At 46.1% G+C, this 13,178-nt stretch overlaps 1 protein-coding gene across 1 annotated transcript in view; it reads right to left on the minus strand.

Annotated features, from left to right (window-relative positions):
• LOC8038195 (UHRF1-binding protein 1-like) overlaps positions 1-12,976 on the minus strand; it is a 42,287-nt gene extending 29,311 nt beyond the window's left edge. Inside the window, exons 1-6 of the mRNA XM_029973530.4 lie at positions 12,577-12,976; positions 10,221-10,383; positions 8,264-8,302; positions 5,213-5,289; positions 4,142-4,250; positions 186-411 (exon numbers count right to left, since the gene is read on the minus strand). Of these exons, the coding sequence (XP_029829390.3) occupies positions 186-411; positions 4,142-4,250; positions 5,213-5,289; positions 8,264-8,302; positions 10,221-10,383; positions 12,577-12,620 (658 nt within the window). The 5' untranslated portion in view covers positions 12,621-12,976. The remainder of the gene's footprint in view (positions 1-185; positions 412-4,141; positions 4,251-5,212; positions 5,290-8,263; positions 8,303-10,220; positions 10,384-12,576) is intronic.
• Positions 12,977-13,178: the final 202 nt, after the last annotated feature.

Below are 13,178 nucleotides of genomic sequence, written 5' to 3' on the forward strand. Positions count from 1 at the left end.
GAAAGAAGAGACTGTGCAGCGAAGAATCGCTCGGGTGACGCCCCAACACCCTCCTGGGTTTGATGGTGGAGTCGTCGAACGCGAAAACTCGTGGGGCACCCGATTCCAAAGATCCCGGAGACCCTTTCACGCGTGAGAAAGGAGCGAACGAACATTGAAACCGGCGGGGCTCCCTCCGTCCTCACCGGCCAGGCGCTTCTTGAGCACGATGCGGCAGCGCGCCCCGTTGGTGATGAGCCTGAGGGGTGCGGGGGCCCCCGGCCCACGGCTGCGGGCCTCCAGCCGCAGCATCTGCCACTCGAGCTGCTTGAAGATGAGGATCTCGCCCTGGTCCTGGCTCTTGATTCGGCACAGCCTCAGGTCCCCCGCCTCCCACCGGGGGGTCCGGCTGTCCAGCACCACCCGCGACAGCTGCGAAAGATAAACAAGCGTTTGAGAAACAAAAATAAAAGAGTTCGCAAAAAAAAAAAAAAAAAAAAAGACCAGACGTATTTTGTTAGGTGTTGCTTCCTCTTTCGTTCTTTCAGTGCAGCTTCCAGTGTACGCAAGTCAAGTGCTGTGGGGATTGTGATCCCTCAACACTCTGTCGCGTCAGCGTTTTGGCGCGCCGTGGCGGCCGCACCGACGTAGCGAGAGGTGGCGCTGCTTACCACTGTGAGTGGCTTCCTCCTCTCCCCCTTTGGGGCGATTTTCGTAACGAACCCCCGCAAAGAGGAGATCGACGTGTCGCCCCTTGGTTGGCCACTTCGCCCCCGCCGTCATCTTAAAACCAGCGGACAGCAGGATCTCGCTTCTCTCGGCTTCCTGGGATTCGGCGGCGGCGACAACGGGGAACCGCCCGGTGCACCGGTGAGCGTTTACCCCGTCCTTCGTACCTTTGTGAACGACCGTTCGGCCGTGGGCGATCTCCACACCGACGGCGTTCAACAGCTTATAGCCGCTGTGTTCTTGTTGTTTGTTTCGTTGTTAATAAACAGAGTTTATCACCGTTACCAACGTGACTGGTGTCTGTTTGCGCTCAACGAGCAGCATGCCACGCGAGTACGAACCTGCCTCGCGGTAGAGCGTCTCGCCGCGAACGTGGTACACCCAAAGGCAGTGGCCCTAAGGAGAACCACACTATGGGTAGAAGAATACTCGAAATTTCGAATGCAAATACAGTATTTTGGACGCTCAATCCACTTTCATTTGGAGAATTGATAATTTGGCACTTTCCAAACATTTAATTATGGACAAGCATTCAACCAAATGAACATTCAACCCAGATTTACCGCAAATAACCGGATATTCCTCTGTTTAATATTTGCCAAATATTTTTTAAGCATTGAATACTGGCATATTTTGCGAGAACAGAAATTTTAGCAGTCTATGGTAAACTGACCCAAATACTCTAACGCGGCCGAAGCATTTGCATCATACAATGTTGCAACCGTTTTTTGTTGGTTAGACTTGCAAATACTATTCATTGTTTACAGCAGTTTTTTGCATAGCTAGGTACATGTGAAGCAGAAAAAAAAGAGCAAACCTTTTACGCCCCTTCCCACAGTGAAGGCCAGTTTACACATGTGTAAATTCTTTTTACTGTGCGCCTCAATTAAAGGGCCACTGGAAAGAAAAAAAATGTTTTTTTTAAACAATCTAGTTAGGACACACATGTCACAAAAAATTATTTTTCGCACAAAAATATTTTTTAGAGCAATATTGACGGCGCAAGATTTATTTAAAGGTCTGCGCGCAAAATCCATGATGTCGCAGAATGGTCATACACTCTTTCCACCTTAACAAGATGGTCATACCCTCTCCACCTCAACGTGGTGCCCAAGTCGATTCACCTATCTTTCACACAACCAAAATGCTGAGAGAGAAAACAAGTGGAAATGAGGTGACTACCGCCTAAATCGCGTCTTGCACCGTCAACACTGTTCTAAAAAATTTATTCTTTTTCCCGTAAAATTCATTTTTTGATGCGCGTGTCCCCAACCAAACTGAATAAAATTTTTAAAAAATTTTCCGTAGAATATCGTGCATCCGCCCATACCCAAATTTGTAAAATGTGAGAAAATATGCACAGTACATTGATATGTAGAATTGGTGACCGGACAAGCGCCCATCCCCCATTTTTCATGATTATCTCAAAATTTTGAGTGGGCGCTTGCCCTTTATTTTACGGTTGTTCAGTTTTTTTTGTTTTTTTTTATATTTTAATATCTTGTACGACGAGAAGCCACACTGGCGCTATTTATCGGACAGCTGGGAAACACTTTCAGTTGCCGTATATTTCTCCTTTTTCCCCACGCATCATTCTTTCTTTGCTGGCATGAGAAACTTTTAACGACGTTATAAACACCATTTCTCATAGATGATACGTATGTCTAATCTTGTAAGTACTCCTCGCTCTAGTGATCCTTCGCTTTAGTGAAATCCACTTTTCAGGGTCACCTCATAAATGGCGCCCCCATGTCCTCTCGTCGTAAGAGATTTTAAGAGGCTTCGAGGCACTGGGCCGTAAAAAGTCGCATGTGCGTGAACGGACCTTTCGTGATGTCACTCCTTTAACAAGTGTTCTATACAGATAGATCTTGAGGGGAGGGGGGGGGGGGGTAAACTCAGTGCCTTATTTTCTGCGCTACATCGTCAAGGCCATCGTAGTTCCTATGCTGCTGTTTGCCCACACTTCCTCAAAAGCATATGTCTTGATTTTGCATCTCCTTCACACACGCTCTCGTGCAGTGGAGACGCCAAATGAAGCCGCACACTTGCGCACGTAGCTTTGACAGCGTTGGAGCACTGTAGAAACTATGGACGGCACTTATACGTGCATTTAGAGTGCTGAAAGCAAACAGTTTGTTATTGAAGACGAACAGTGCAAAGTGCACAGAAAAAGAACAGGAGATGGAGACCCCCCCAAACTTACCCCTTAAATGCGTCTAGTACATCTAGAATGGAGAAAGCATTCTTTTTCTCTCAGACAGCCAAATCTTGTAAGATTTACTTTGCACGGCGTAAGCTCTATGCACAGAAGTTGTGTTTTTCTTGATGTGACGAGAAGAAAATTTTCCCACACTTCAAGGAAAAAAAAAAAAACCATGCAATTATGCAGGGATGGGCAAAATACATGCAAATATGTATCGAAATACAAATACAAAATACTTCATCAAAAATGTATTTAATTACAAATCTAATTACATTTCCAAAAAAGCATTTAAGTACAAGATACAAATACAACCAAATGTATTTGGTCTCCTCCAAATACTTTTCCAAATACATTCCTCAAAATTTCCGTCAGCGACTTCAGGGCACCTGCAACGGTTTTCTGGATATCTCATTTTAATTTTGCATCGCACACTCAAGAGTTAGTGTGCGAGGCTCTAGTAACGTAATAGAAATATAATCACAAAAAACTGTAGTCAGCTTGGACGTAATAGGTGAAAAAAGTACAGAGCTTCAAGAAGCTTTTTTTGGCGATTATACATTTTGTTATAGACCAAAAAAGAACCGAGACGACCAAGACGTGCAGCACTAGCTAGAGAATTTTTTATTGTTGCAACTCGCACCAGTTACGAAAATCTGGACGACCCGCACATTTAGAATGTTCCAGGCAAAAATATGGATGGAAATCAGGCTGGAAAGCATCACAAGTTTTCACAGGCACTTATTTAGCCAGTCTGCCTGTGAACGTCGATTTCATCACTATTCTTGCCCTGGACTAGCACCGTAATCACAAAGTTACTAAACGCTTGTGCTTGATTGAGAGACACTGCATTCGGTGCAGAACATAGTTTTCTTCCTGCTCTGGACACGTCTCAGGATGAGCAAAATGAGTCGTGGCAATAAGTTTGAGGAATGTATTTTCACCCACAAAATTGTATTTAATTACAATTTTATTTGAAATACCCACGTTTTAGTATTTAAATACACACATCAAATACATTACCCAATTTGTAATTGAATACAAATGCAAAATACACAAAGTATTTGAAATACGTATTTCAAACACTAGTATTTAAAATACTGCCCATCCCTGCAATTATGCAATTCGACCACCTAAGCTCCCGCTGCCGTCTTGGGCGTTGACTCGGGACACACGAATGTCGCCAGTTGACACACGGTGGCGCGTCTTTTCAATGCCGACACGGCTCACCTGAAAGGAGGCCTGGAACGCCGCGGACTGGAAGTTGATCACAACCGAGTTCACCACAACCTTCATGCCGTCCACCACTCGATCCGAGAATCCATACCGGCCGCCAGAGCTGCAGCCACCAAAGACACCATACCGATAAACACTCTCTTCGTATTTTACACACTGCTCATGTTGCAAAGCATAATTATTATTATTTTTTTTTTTTTTTAAATGGTAAATGGCGGGACAATTGTCTACCAAAACAAAGAGCACAGGGCGTGGCTTACACCATTCCATGCGCAGAGTGCCCCGCAACCAACGTCGGTGGGAGGAAGAACTCTCTTAGGCAAATCCGCCAACACAAGAGCGATGCGCAGAAGTTTGACAGTGAGCGCAGTGCCATCACCAAACATTGCGACGCCCTAGACCATCGCACTCGACCATCGCAGCCAAATATCCGAAGACCTTTCTTAGAATCGTGGCAAATCCAGCATTCGCCAGGAAACCTATACAGGCCCCTGGGCACACTGCCCTGTGTACGCACATGGACTCCGTAACCTGACGAAAAAGCTGAAGAAATGACAGTCTGCATAACCAAAAACATGATTTTTAAATCTTAAAAAAAAAATTTTTTTTTAAGACAAAGAGGTTAAGAGCTGCTGCTGCTCTGCATGCTTTCAGTCACCCTTGAAGAAGAAACCAAGTTGGTTTTGACACGTAAGGTTTCCTTTCCAGATTTGGTTGGAGCTACATTTTTTGGACTTTAATTCTCATCCAAGCAGGAAGATTTCTGCAAAATAAGTTTACTTTCAAATGGTTTACCATCAGCCTTCACATTGTTAACAATAAGCTCCGCTTCAAGCTGCCTCTTAGTATAATGCATTTACCTACTCCAGATTGTCACCACAACGGTCACTCCAACGGCTTTGCAAGTGGCAAATTTGATAACAGTGCTTTCTGCATCACGCAACATTTTAAGCACTAAACGCTTCGGTGTGCTGACAGGTGCTCATCCTAGAATTCTCAGGGAGTAGACTACCGTGTTGATCCCGAGATATATTTGAAAACGATGACATCTAGATGCCTAGTCACCTGTAGCTGGGCTTACTGGCTGGCAGCGGCCGCAACTCCTCACAGGTCTCCACTTCAACCAGCACCTCATCCAGGCACTGAAACAAAGCCATCTCAACTTTATTACAAAATATAGTTTAGTCAATCGTCTCTCCTCCATCATATTTTGATAGAAAATAAACAGATTATTATTGTTATTATTCCTGAAAAAAGTGTGACATGAAAAATAGAACAGGTAACTTGGAGGTGCCATAACTTTTGAACAGTGTCAACATGAGAAATGAAAGGTGACACGAAAAAGCTGTGGGATTTCCCTTGCAGCTACCCGTCTCGGAGAACGACACAGCACACCGGTTCAACACCACGTAAACATTTAATGACCGCTATCACCTGCGCCGCAATCCCAACAGCCCCCGCGCATCCGCTGCGACGGCCTTTTATCAGCAGCAGAGCGCCGCTCGCGTAACCAGTTGCCCTTGGCCCCCTCGTGGTCAAGATGACCATTTAAGTTTGTCGGAGGGGAAGCCTGGGCCGACCGCTTGGAATCGCCAAGTTGCCCACAAAGTGTAGCATACGAAAAAGAATATTTTGTGATGATACTGGTCCGAGTCATTTTGGAGCACCTAATGAAGCGCGGCTAAAAGCCCATTTTGTAGCAGCAAAAATTAACTTTTGGGAGCATAAGCACACAGATCATTTTCATACGTACCACAGCAAATGGTAGGTTAAGACTGAAGTGTTGGCGTCTCCAACCCCAAGGCAATGTCCCTTTGCCATCCCACTTGTGTGCAACCTTTTGTTAGCCTCAACTGCAAGGCAGGTGTGATTCCCTCAAGCACAGAACTAGCTGCTTCATTCCACAAAGAAGCACCAGACATGGCAAATATTTGCCAAATGATGAAGAACAGCATGAACGAAGGCAAACCAACTAGTACATAACACTGAAATATTGTTGAAATAAAATAATTACGAACATGCAAATTGATGTTTCATTTAAGCTTCGAAAGGTCGTAATAAATTGCCATCTTTAATTCAGACAAAAAAAAAACATCTGTCAATTCATTATGAACATCGCTGACATTTTATATGTACAACTTCATGATAACAAAGATGAGCACATAGCATGTAAACAATAAATATGCTTCTTAAAAAAAAAAAAATCGAACCAAACTTGTTAAGGATGTTCCCAAGCTTTCATCCACTGCTGCAACTAATTTAGCTTTAATTTTCTCTACTGACCGTGGCATCAAACAGATGGAACCCATGTAAAGACAATAATTAAACCAAGCTGTCATAAAAAAAATGAAAGCCGTTTACAACTCCCTGTAACGCCGAATTAGAGCGCAGCTCTTGAGGAGGAGGGAAGGTTACTGGGGGGTGGGTCAAGTGACCTCGGGGGGCGGGGGGTCACGTGACCTTGGGGGTCACGTGACCTTGGGGCGTCACGTGACCTTGGGGCGTCACGTGACGTCGGGGGGTCACGTGACCTGGGGCCACGTGACGATGCCGATGGCGTCGTCAGTGACGTCACTGATGACGCCATCAGTGATGATGATGATGACGATGCGGATGCCGGTGACGTCACCAGTGACGTCACTGATGACGTCATCAGTGATGATGACGATGACGATGCGGATGCCGGTGACGTCATCAGTGACGTCACTGATGACGTCATCAGTGGCTATGACGTCAACGGGGGGTCACGTGACCTCGGGGGGTAACCCTAGTAACCCTTGTGAGGGCAACTCTCGTGACCCTCGTGAGGGTAACTCTCATAACCCTCGTGACCCTCGTGAAGGTAACCATTTTGAGGGTAACTAACCCTCGTTACCCTCGTAAGGGTTACGAGGGTAAGTAACCCTCACGAGGGTTACTTACCCTTGTGAGGGTTACCCTTTTGAGGGTAACAACCCTCGTAACCCTCGTGAGGGTTACGAGGGTAAGTAACCCTCGTGAGGGTAACCCTCGTGAAGGTAACCCTTTTCAGGGTAACTAACCCTCGTAACCCTCGTGAGGGTTACGAGAGCAAGTAACCCTCGTGGCCCTCGTGATCCTCGTGAGGGTAACCCTCATGAGATTAACCCTCGTAACCCTCGTAACCCTCACGAGGGTTACGAGGGTTGCGGTTACGCCGACGCCGACGCCGACGCCGACGGCGACGGCGACGCCGACGGCGACGCCGCTCAAGCCGGGAACGGGCCCCTAAGAGCTGCGCTCTAAAATCTAAACAAAGTTGACATAAAGAATTCACTATAATCTCTCAATACCAAAGTATACTATACCTAAATCTCATACCTGAACAAACAAAATGTTGTCAGAATAATGCAGTATATTACTAATTCTAGTGGCAGTTTTATTAAAAAGAATTACTGCAAGGTTTAGCCGTTCCATCAGCACTCACCAAGTTCCTTTTTCTTTATTATACCCGATGCCTCCGCACGTAATGTCCCGCTCTGGGGGTGTGCTTTCTCCTTAGCACATGGGTGCACTGCCGTGAAGCGAAGTGAGCAAGATTCCCTATGCCTACGCCGCAGCTGTCACTTCACTGCAGCGCATCAATGTGAAGTGAGAAGCACACTCAAGAGAGCTAAGTAACCCATCATAACAGACCACAAACATGCGAAATATTGTGAAACTTTTCAGTACTGTCAGTGTTTGGTACAGAGATAAAATTAACTAGTATGTTATTTGAGGCGATGATCAAGTTTTGAAAATTCGCACCAGTCTGCTGTAACGATCCGTCCGTGTAGCAGGGCTCCAGCCATAATATTTCAATTAGTAATAAAGCGAAAATAAGGCGAAATTAAGTGTTGGCAAAATGTTGGCACAAATTTGTCACCTTTTGGAAAAAAATGTAGCAGAATGTAGCAGGGTAGGCACTTCGGCGCAGTTTGGAGCAGAAATCACATCCTTGCATGTCATACACGAAAGCATAGCATACAAAAACACATATCATATGACAAAGCATACAGCATATGGGAAAGTGAAGTGGCAATATGAGCAACCAAAGCCAGCAAGAATTATTTTTTCTCATGCATGACTAGAATAGATAATGAATGCAAAAGCACTCACTAGGTGGATGGGTACATACTTGAGCTTGGTCCAGTGGATCTGTAGAAAAGAAGACAGGTATACGCATGACTTGGGGGGAATCTGTCATATGCAATGCTCTAGGCGTGGCACCTTGGAAAATTGAGCGAAAAAAGCAGGAAAGTGATAGGCTCCAAATATACATGTTGAGAAGCTTCAGACTTTGTTTAAAAACGTCGCATTGGTTCTCAGCATCTGAAACCACATTGGAATCCTTTGAGAAGTCCACCACTCTCCGAATGGCCCTTTAGCGCTTCGCAGCACACGACGATGAACGCTCTAAGAGCAGCAACATTGCCCTGATCTATCGCCAAGATCGAGACTGCATAAAAAAATTAACTGTAGAGACCTTCCACTTCGCATGAAGATAAAGGACCAGCGAAGCTGTTATCTTTACGTCTAGGACAATGCCTAGAGGACGACGTCTAGGACGACCCCTAGGACGACCTCAAGGACGACTTTTAGGATGACCTCAAGGACGACGCCTAGGACGACCTCAAGGGCTTCTAGGGACGACCTTGAGGACAACCTCGAGAACGACTTATAGGATGACCTTGAAAAAAATGTCTAGGACGACCTCTCTGACGACCTTAAGGACGACTTCTAGGACGACCTCCAGGACGACATCTAGGACGCCCTCGAGGAAGACCTCTCAGACGACTTCTAGGATGACCTCGAGGACAACGCCTAAAGAACGACACCTAGGACGACCTCTCGGGCAACCTCAAGGACCACTTCTAGGACGACCTTGAGGACGATTCCTAAAGATGATAACAAGAGATCAGGACCTCACTATCTAATAATGCCAAGGAAGGCTGACTCACGCTGGTTGCCCCCTCTTTTTTATTTTTATTTATTCATAATTGCCACGACCAACAGGGAGTTTTCTGTCGACATGTGAGGACGCATTTTTTCCCAGACCATAGCGCATAAAAGCTTCACAGTAAAAAACTAAACAAAAAAGAAGAAAAATGTTTAAATTATGCAGTGTTGCGCAGCTCAGTTCCTTGGGACGTGTGCTGACAAAAACATGCTTTTCCACAATGTGCCAATTCTGAGTCCCTTTTTGATCTGCATGGACCGTGAATGATATCCTGGCATTTGACTGCTGGCATATTTTCGCAAAACAAGGCATCATACGCTGAAGTCTGTCCAAAGACACGCTCGGTTGCGCACGTAATATGCTGGCGTACCATTCTGATCAAGCCACGGTGCGTGAGCAATGAGTGCAAGTCACCGGCCGATTCGAAGTGTTCAACCACATTCCTTTGTACGTACTGCTCAATTTTTGTTGCCAGCCAAGAAAACAAAGGCCTTTCTCCAGGGTACGGTGCTAGACAAAAGAAGTTGGACTACGCTAACGCGTTTCATCGCCACTATTTGCGCAACTAGGCGGCGATATCCAAATTATGTGCGTGCGAATGGCTAGAAGGCACATAAAAAAGATTGTCCAGGCAGGCAAAGAGACCTCACGTTGCCCTCAGAGGCCCTAGACTCATGGGACACAAAGTCTGGGCCAAAGTCCGAGGAATGTGCCGATCGGACCTTCGTGAAGACGACGCCTCGCTTTCGTTGCAGAGGTCCAATCGGTGCGCCTCGTGAGCTTTCTGCGCCAACTTTCGTTTGACGAGTCTCGCAGGTTTACGGTGCCAGCCAAACGGAAAGAAAGAACGGATATAAAGACAGAGGAAGCAAATTTTCGCGTTCAGCTGGCACCACAAACGAGCGACGAACTGACTAGCTCAGCTTCGAGCCGTCACGTGTCCAGCAGCCCGGGAGCAACTGACGGTCGAGACAAAGACGACGCGTTCCGGCTTCTTTCGTCTGCAACCGTACGTAGTTCGGCGACCTTGAATAGACCTTCCCGTCTATAAGGGCCTCGTGGCCAGAGGAACGCTAAAGAGGCAGACGAGGACCGGGAAGTGGAGGGGGTGCCTGCCTTGAGAGTGAGGAAGTTGCAGACTGCCCGCGTGAGGCACAGCCAGGAGGGCAGCTCGAGCAGCTCGGTCAGCACCTGCTCGTCCAGCTCCAGGTTGCGAAGCTCGCAGTGGCCGCGCAGCGTGCTCAACTGGATCTTGTCCAGCGACAGGTTCTTGGTGAACCTGCCGAGCCGCACGAAGCACCGCTCCAACTTTTTGACACGACGCGGCACAAACGATGCAGCGGGGATGCGTCTCTAACTACGGTCACCGACAAGGCGAGAACGGCGGGGGAGGAGCTTCAGTTGTTGCCGCCCCCAGCGCGAGCTTCCTACCTTCCGACGACGCTTTGGCGCCCCGTGCACTCGAGCGTACGCGCATGACCCAAGCATGGCGGAAGGTGCGTGCTGGAAGCCGGGTGTTCAAAAGACAGGTTGTCTGTCAGTGACTACATGGTCCCTGGCAGAATAAGAACAGCAAGGTATCTCTTCAGAAAGCGTAGCCTCCAGCATACGCTCGTTGCCTTCCCCCGTGCACTGGCTCGAGAATCACAAGACGCCGAAGCGTTATCGAAGGTAGACGGCTTATGTTGCACGCAGAACAACTGAAAGAAACCTCCGCCGTTTTCGTCCTGTCCCTTTAGCGTTACAGTGCAGCTTCTGCGATTTAGTGTGTTGCCCTGTGGGGATACCGCGGTGCGACTGCGGTATGGGGCCTCAAAATCCCAGTCGGAGATTCTTTCCAGGCACCGTAAGGGCACGGGATCGGTGGAGTTCGCATTCCACAAACACAAGCTCTGAAGTTATTTTTTTCCTGCGATATTACGCCTTGAATTTAGCTGCATTCCAGACGCATCTGGCAACTCCTGTTAAGCCCGTTCTCCGATACTTTCACGGCCTCACGTTTTGGCCCCTAGGTGCTGACAAGAGTGAACAGCAGTACCTACAGTCTCACACTTTCTGCTACGACAAAAGCTGCGACAGCAATGGGTGACCAAATATGAGGAGGTTGAGTGAACGCTGTACTTCTCCAAAGTACTTCTCTTCACTGACTGGATATATTGTATATACGTCGCAAAATGCATTTTCTCCAGAAAAAAAAAAAATTTTAAAATTAATGCAGTATTTATGGCACAATGCACAGCTGAGATGGCATGACTACAGTGTAAGGATCATCTTCGGTGTACCTTTAAAAATAGGTAATTCCATATACTTGTTTAACATGGACAAGTAAAAGCACCCAGAACCCCAAATGTCAAGCTGTAAAAGTAGGTCGGAAAAAGTTTAGCTGGGGATGCCAACAGCAATTGTGACACGCTATCCGGTTTGCACGCTATTCGGTGCACATCTGGCTTGACCTGTTAACATAAAGCCATGAAGGCAATCGGCATATCCTGTATGGGCTTCAGCGTTTTGATTGCCTCAGGCTCTTGGCCTTACAGAAGTATGAGCCAATAAAAAACCTTTGAACCTTTGAATAAAGGATAAGGCTAACAGGACAAAACATTAATTAAAACGGGGCAAAGCAGTGATTCAATGTGTTAATGTTGTGACTCCGTCCCACCTTCTATCTTTTGCATTTTCTGCGTGCTGCCCAAACTGGGCCATAAAGACATTTTCACGCGCACTTAAAAATGTTTCAGGTGGTTGCCAGTTGTCAAGCCACATGGATAACAATGAAGCAACGAATAAGAACCAAGGAATTAACAACCACCTGTGCAGTAAAATGAAGGGCAAACTGTCTCTGTTGTGTGCACAGACTTCTATTCTATACACTCCCTTCAACTATAAACTTTAAAATATATATATATTTTTTTTATTATTTTTAGTTTTTGAACAATAGTCTTATATTTCTTACATTCATTTAATGTCGATTCAGAAAGTAAAGCTATATTATCCGACGGTCTATCTTCGAAGGTTTCTTTTACACGCGCGGTGATGATTGCATAAAGATTATCAAATAAAAGGGAAAAGGACACGACCCAGAAACACTTTCGTTTTACTTCCGAAGCATTCCTGAAGACTACTCTTTTCTTGCTTTGGTTTTGTAGAACCATCCGTTACACTCCTCGTACGTTTACCTCCGGAGCCAGTCTTTCAGTAACATAAAATTATTAACAGTAGTATTGTTACCCGAGTGAATGCAACGTCCAGAAATTTCGTCGGGTACTGATGTCATTCACATCCGAAGCATTCCTGAAGGCTACCGCTTTTCCTGGTTTTTTTTCCTAACATTCGTCGCACTCATTTAACTAAGAGCAAGCCTTCACATAACGTACTACAACTATTACTATCATTATTATTAATATAGTGAAAGTAACGCAGCGAGCAGTAGGCGCCTGAAACGCAAGCCAATAATAAATAGATAAATACTCACTTTGACAGGTGCTTGAGAATCTGGTTCTTGATAATGGAAACCATCTCGATGAGGAAATAAATAGGTAATTTTTTTAACTTTTTGCTTTCTTTTTTACATTTATATACACAACTTCGGGCACCGTCGGTACCTCTTCATAGCCGCGAGTTTGAGTTGACGTCCGTCGATGTTGCACTTGTGGCGACTCGGACGAGTCGAAGCGCCGACGTCAAGCCCCCGCGCTCCTTTGGGAGTTTGGTCGCACGCATCGGCAGGCCGTATCAAGGAACCGCCAGATCGGAAGACGATCCGATTAGATCGGAATGATTGCTCCCATTGTGCGAGCGAGATATCCACTTGCTCAGCTGCTACCAGTCTTTACGACGGCGATCGTCGTCAAGCTGATTTAGCTCCGTTGACCGAGCAGAAGGCAGAAATACGAAACTGCTCGTGCCAAAGGGTCGATTTCATTACATTATTACGAGATCGGCGACGTTAATATCGGTCATTAAAGGAAAGCAGTAACGACTTTAATTTTTGTTCAGTGGATTGGGAAAGTTTAAAATGCGCCCGATGCGTCCAGAACAGGTCATCTCATAACCACAGCAGAAACAATTAAAACC

This window comes from Ixodes scapularis, unplaced genomic scaffold (assembly GCF_016920785.2).
Source record: "Ixodes scapularis isolate PalLabHiFi unplaced genomic scaffold, ASM1692078v2 PGA_scaffold7__128_contigs__length_106722199, whole genome shotgun sequence".
NCBI lineage: Eukaryota > Metazoa > Arthropoda > Arachnida > Ixodida > Ixodidae > Ixodes > Ixodes scapularis.